Genomic DNA, 6,000 nt, shown 5'->3' on the forward strand with positions numbered 1-6,000 from the left:
GTAAGGTACCACACTGCCTGTGCAATTAACCCCACATAAACCACTGACAGAACTGGAAGGTTATGCTTTTCTGGTGTCATGGATCACAAGGGATGCACCCAGAGGGCACAGAGCAAGGGTCTTCACAGAGAAATTTCAGCAGGACAGGAAAGTAGAGGTCAAAGTATATTCACCATCCTGTCCTCACAAGAAAAACTGATTTTTTTTTAACTAATTTTAATTTAACACATTAAAAGATATGTTTTCCTTTTAAAGCTGTATCCAGTTTGCACAGATAGAAGAAACCCTGTTGTTTGCTCCCTCCTTCACAGGGCTGCTGTACAGCTCTGCCTCTCTCCACACTCTTCCTCCTCCTGGGAGACCCATGGGAGCAGTAGCAGCCGCTGGTTTGTAACAGCCACATAATATTCCTGACAGAAAGAGCCTGTTCAAGGACTGACATGTCAGATACCACACTACAGGAAGAAAAAGGTGGGCAAGACCAGCAGTGCCCTGCCTGTGGGTGGGAGGAACGTACCTAAAGGTAGAGCCAGAACCTGAAGCCCTAGGAAGGGGCAAGAGGTGAGGAAAAGCATCTTAAAGCAGTAGTGAAGTTAACAGCGGAGGCAATTTGCCCAAAGGCGCTTTTAAAAACCACAGGAAAAGATTTATGTTTTCCCTGTGTAATGTGGCTTTTCCCCCTTTTCCAAATAAACTAAGTTAACAACAATGTTTTGACTATTTTCAAGCACGTTCTGGAAAGTCACCTCCCCTCGACCTACCCAGGCAGAAGTTACTAAATGTTTTAGTCCACAGCTCCTGGGAGCACATGCCAAAGAGCTGGGTGGCCGTGCCACGCTGGCTTCTATCCAGTGTTTTCAAGTTGTGCTGAAATACGGTTGAAAACGTTAAATATTCTCCTAATATTTTTGAAGCAAACAATCCCTACAGTTGCTAGAAGGATATTTCTGTTGCAGAGGGGAAGGCACATGGCCAGGAGACACTTTGTCACAAGAGGTGTCCCACATTACAGTCCAGTCTTAAAGAGGGAAACAAATCACTCCCTATCATCGCCTGTACTAACTTGATTGTGGAAAGCATCCCTTCTGTCCATCAAGGCAATGCCTACTAAAAAAAATAAATTATGTGCCCCATACAGCCAGACCTTCTCCTGCTGGAGTACTGTTAAGAGTAGGTAAGGACAAACCCACTTGGTGCAGATTGTACTAGCCACCAAAAAAGAAGCCACAACAACCAAACCAACACAACTAAAAGCCCACTTTTGAAGTGGCATGAAAGTTTTACACAGCAGATGGCCGACAAGGCAGCCATTTAAAAGGGGAGGAGGAGGAGAAAAAAAAAAAAACCACAAAACATCCCAGAAGGCAAAAGCCTCTCTGCCATCCTCAGAGATCCACGTAAAAACACGGCGTGAAGCTGAACACGTCCAGAGCACCCGCTTCTGGCCCACTGAACTTTTGACCCGCTGGCGATAGCTGAACCCCTCCAGAGTCCCTCGCCGGGTGATGCTGCGGCAGAGATTTGAAAAGAGGAGCCCTGTGCCTCGCTCAGGCGCCTGCATCTGCTGGAGCCAGCATGGGGGCCGGCTGCGCCCACCCCCTCCCCGAACAATGCCCAGGGCCCAGCCTGATGGATGCGCTTCTTTCTTTCAGTTTTGGACACCCCTTCCCTGTAGTCTCTGGCTACGCACTGGTCCAGCAAAAAAGAAAAACAAAACATCTGCTTCCCAGGTTCCTGACATCCAGCTGCTGACGGCAGCCCTGCATCTGGAAGCTTCACTTTCTTTCGGGCCAATAAGTAGAGGGCAAACGGCTTGCGATTAAAAAGAAGAAAAAAAAGAAAAAGAAAAAAAAGAGCTCCGTGCTGCTTCCCTGTACTAAAGCCTGCAAACTTCTCAAATACCACCAGCAAATCTGCTCGGCACAAGGAGGGATGGGTCCAGATGGCCTATTATTACAGAGCCTTCCAGCTAGCTATGGGCAGACCCACATAAAGAAAAAAAAAAATAAAATATTGGGGACACACACCAAAAAATAACTACAGCTTTAAAAAACCCAACCAAAACACCAAAAACATACTGGCAGATAGTTTTTGTCTGGTTCAGGGACTGCAGAGACTGTAGCAGTGAAACCTTAACCTCACTGCCTGCTAAAATCAGAGGGAGGGAGAAAGCAGGGGATATTTGTTACAAGCACAATTAATGTTTGTTTAAAATTTCTGCATTTTGTAATGATGTTGTAAGAGTTTAGCACCAAACTCCCAGCTGGAGATACACTACTGTCATAACAAGAAAAAAACAGCCACCAACCAGGATTTAACTTGAGAGAAGCTCAGCCCACCTAAGAAGAGAATATCCTCCAAGAAGAGCTGACTGCATCCAGAGTAAGGCCATCCAGAGATACCCAGCAGTTGGACAAACAGTTGCTGCATAGCTCAAGGAGTCTGAGCATGAACATCCTCCAGCTGAAACCCTCGGAGCCCAAGATCTCCATCTCTGCTTCCACACACAAGAAAACAGGTTCACTCAAACCACCTGTTTTACTTTGCATCCAAATGGACCAGGGCACTCACCCCTGGGTTACCCACCAAGGGCAAGAACTTGTGAGGGAAGAGGCATTAACTTCTCAGCCGTTATCATTCAGTCACAAGCACACCGCCCCACAACAACCAAAGCTAAAGCAAGAAAACATTATTTGTAGATGAGCACCGTTTCAATTTTTGGTGGCTGGCTAGGGTTTTATTTCCCCCTAATATCTGCCTTACGTCCTAGCATTTCCCCAAACTCCTACAAGGACAGCCACCTCCATTTTATTCAGACACCCCTGAAACTCAAAGCCCACCACAGATGTAGCAGTGAGACAGCCAGAATGGGCACTGGCATTATTAGGTCCAAAACCAAGGGGTGAGGCCTTCTTTACACAGCCAAATAAAGTACAAATCAAAAACCACAGAGCAGTACTCTTTAAAAAAATTCAAGAATTGTAAATCCCATTGCTGGCCATTCATTTCACACCATGAACTGTTTGGGCAACCTCTTTGTGCAGAGCACCATTCCTAGATATCCCTCAAACCAGTCGTGAGACTGGAACGACTACACCAGGCAAGGGGCAACAAGATGGTGAGCTTCAAGGAACAGCAAGTTTTGAAACCGCCTGTACTGTGCTGCTCACACCGTGCCAGGGAAGGAGACTGACTCCACGTGCCTGAAGACACCGAGTTCTGACAGCTGCATCCATCCTCTCACAGCATCCCAATTTTAACTGGGATTTTCACTGTTCCTTGCACGAACGCCTGCCTTGAAAACCCATTTCTGCCACGCGCTGCAGGCCATCTATGCACACAGAGTTTTCTGGCGACATTTTCGGCCTGCTGCTTCTGCTCTGAGCCACCCCAGCACCAACCCACACCTCGCCCCAAGCACACACACACCTCCCCCCGAAAAAAAGGCAAGTTAATTTGTTCTGAGTGATGGTAGCTCCCCCACCCTAAGCGTGCTGCGGGAACCAAAGGGGAGCCCACATTTACTTCGTTTGTGAAGCAAGCCAGATGCTAATTGCCTCCAAAGGTGAAAGGCTAGTGCCTTGTCCCTTTTATCATTGTAAATTCAGGTTCCTTCAAGACTTTTGCGCTGCTGGGCCCGGAGAGCCTCCCCTTTAATGGTTTGGCATCAATAGGAGGGGGAGGGGAGTTCCCTTTCGCAAGAAGTTGCATCATTGAGAGACCTTATCCCCTTTCAAGATTTCACACCGCATAAGGGATTCCCCCTCTTCAGAAATTCACATCCTGCTCGAGGAGTTTTGCTCTTCAGGGCTTCGCGCATCCCATTGAACTTTTAAGCATCTTTGGAATTCGCATTCACGGGGCAATTACTGTCTTTAAAAAACACACGCCACCACGTTATTCACCCGGTTTATTGCCAACGCGCTGGCAAGAATAGCTTTTCACAGCAAGCACAAAAGATTTCCTACCAGGACACACTTTGTTTGTAACATTTGTAGCCAGAGCACACAATATTTACGGAACATTAGGCACGCACACGAAAGTAAGACTTAAAAAAAAGAAAAGAAAACAAACCACATGAGAGAAAGTTACAGACGAAAACGGGTAGAAATGTACCGAGAGCCGAGAGTTTTGTCCTGGCGGGGCCAGGGCGGCGGCGAACGCACCGCGGCTGCCCCGGAGCCTCGGCGGCGCCGCACAATGAGCGGCGCGGTGCCCCGCGGGGCAGCCCGGCCCGGGCGCGGCTCGCTGGGATGCGGGAAGGCGGCAGCCCCCGCCGCCCGGCTCGGCCGCGACCCGCCGCGTCCCCCCGCCCCGCAGCGGCACCGGCCAGGTGGGGGACCTCCTCCTCCTCCCAACAAAAGGGACCAACTTGGGTACGGGCTGAGCGGGCTGGGACACCCCCACCCCCCACCTCAACAACAGCCGCGGGTACCCCCGGGGGAGGTGGGGGGTTACCGGGCCGGGCCCGCCTCTCGCCGCCACCATTTTGGGCACGGGGGACCCACCGCCGGCTCCGTGCCGAGACCGTCCCCCCCCGCCACCTTTGTGTGCGGACACCGGCCCGGCGGAACAATGCGGCCCGGCGGCGGCCGGCCCCGCTCCGCCCGCGGCTGCCCCCGCCGTGCGCCCCGCCGGGTCCCGGAGCCCGGGGGCGGCCCTGCCCGCCGGTGCCCTGCGACGGGCGCGCCGAAAGTTTGCGAGCGCGGCCGGGAGGGACGGGGAAGTTGCTGTGTCTGCTGCGAGCGGAGGGGAGACCCCGCTGCGCATCACGCCGGGATCCAGCAGCGCACCGCGGGGGGCCGGGGGGCGCTCCCCGCCACATCGCCCACCGGCGCGGGGCACGGGGAGCACCGTGCGCGCGCGACCCGCCGGGCAGCGGGGGCGCAGCGGTGACGGCGCTGCAGCACCAGCGCGGCCGGCGGGCTAGGGCGCGACCGGCCGGCGGCTGTCCGGCGGGACGCGAAGGGCGGCCGCGGGGCTCTCACCTCGATCTCGAAGTCGGGCAGGCGGAAGGCGGTGCGGAAGAGTGAGCAGAAGTGCGCGATGGCCGGGACTTCCCACCAGGAGCGGAGCTCGTCCAGCGCCACCGCCGCCTCGGGGCCGCCGGTGCCGGCCAAGCCGCCGCCGCCGCCGCCGCAGCCGCCGTCCTCCTCCGGGCACATCTCCCGCGGCCGCCGGCTGCCTGCCTGCCTGCGCGCCCGCCCGCTCGCTGCCTCGCTCCGCGGGCGGCTGCGTGCCGCCGCCGCTCCGGCTCCGCCCGCCCCCCGGCGCCACGCCGCTCAGCGGCCGCCCCCCGGCGGCCCCGCGCTGCCCCCTCGCTGCCGCCCGTGCATGGGGCGGCTCGGCGCCGGCGCGGGGGCGCTAGGGCCGGCGGGGGCGCTGCTGCTGCTGCTGCTGCTGCCCCTGCCGCGGGCGGCCGCCGCTGCGCGGGCCCATCCTCCTCCGCCTCCCCGCGCCGCCGCCCGCGCCCTGCAGTGCAACCGCCGCGCCGCCGGGAACAGATGGGCCCGGGGCGGCGGGGGGGACAAGCGGGGGGGCGGGGTCCCGCGTGGGGGGGCGGGGCTCGGGACGAGAGGGCGAATGGGGAGGTGGGAGCGGACGGGGGGCGGTGCAGGACGGGCCCGGCGGGGCGGGGCGCAGGGAGTGGACAAAAGGCGTGAGGGGGGGTGGGCGGAGCCTAGGCGGCTGGGGGGCAGCGCGGCCGTGCACGAGGAGGGGGCGGAGCCGGCACTCATCACAACAACAGGCCCCCCGCGCCCGCCTGGCCACGCCTACGGGGCGGAGACACCGGGGGTGGGCGGGGCCGGGCGCTGCCGGGATCTGGGCAGGCGGGTAGCGGCGGCCGTTGTCCCTTAGCACGCGGCAGTTCCCGGGTCCCCCTCCGTGCGCGGGGGAGGGGCGCCCTGGCCGCGCCACCCGCTCCCACGTCGGGCCGAGGCGGCGGGACGCAGTGCCGGGGACTGCGGGGAGCTTACGGGGAGCGTCCCCGCTGACCGG

The 6,000-nt window shown here is 57.4% G+C and overlaps 1 protein-coding gene across 2 annotated transcripts in view; it reads right to left on the reverse strand.

The window, feature by feature from the left end:
- Positions 1-5,496, reverse strand: part of LOC102054055 (chromatin remodeling regulator CECR2) — a 102,603-nt gene extending 97,107 nt beyond the window's left edge. For both annotated transcript variants that reach the window (XM_055711776.1, XM_055711774.1), the window contains exon 1: positions 4,989-5,496. In XM_055711776.1, coding sequence (XP_055567751.1) covers positions 4,989-5,165 — 177 coding nt within the window. In that variant the 5' untranslated portion in view covers positions 5,166-5,496. The remainder of the gene's footprint in view (positions 1-4,988) is intronic.
- Between the last annotated feature and the right edge of the window lie 504 nt (positions 5,497-6,000).

Source organism: Falco cherrug, chromosome 5, assembly GCF_023634085.1.
Source record: "Falco cherrug isolate bFalChe1 chromosome 5, bFalChe1.pri, whole genome shotgun sequence".
Classification (NCBI taxonomy): domain Eukaryota; kingdom Metazoa; phylum Chordata; class Aves; order Falconiformes; family Falconidae; genus Falco; species Falco cherrug.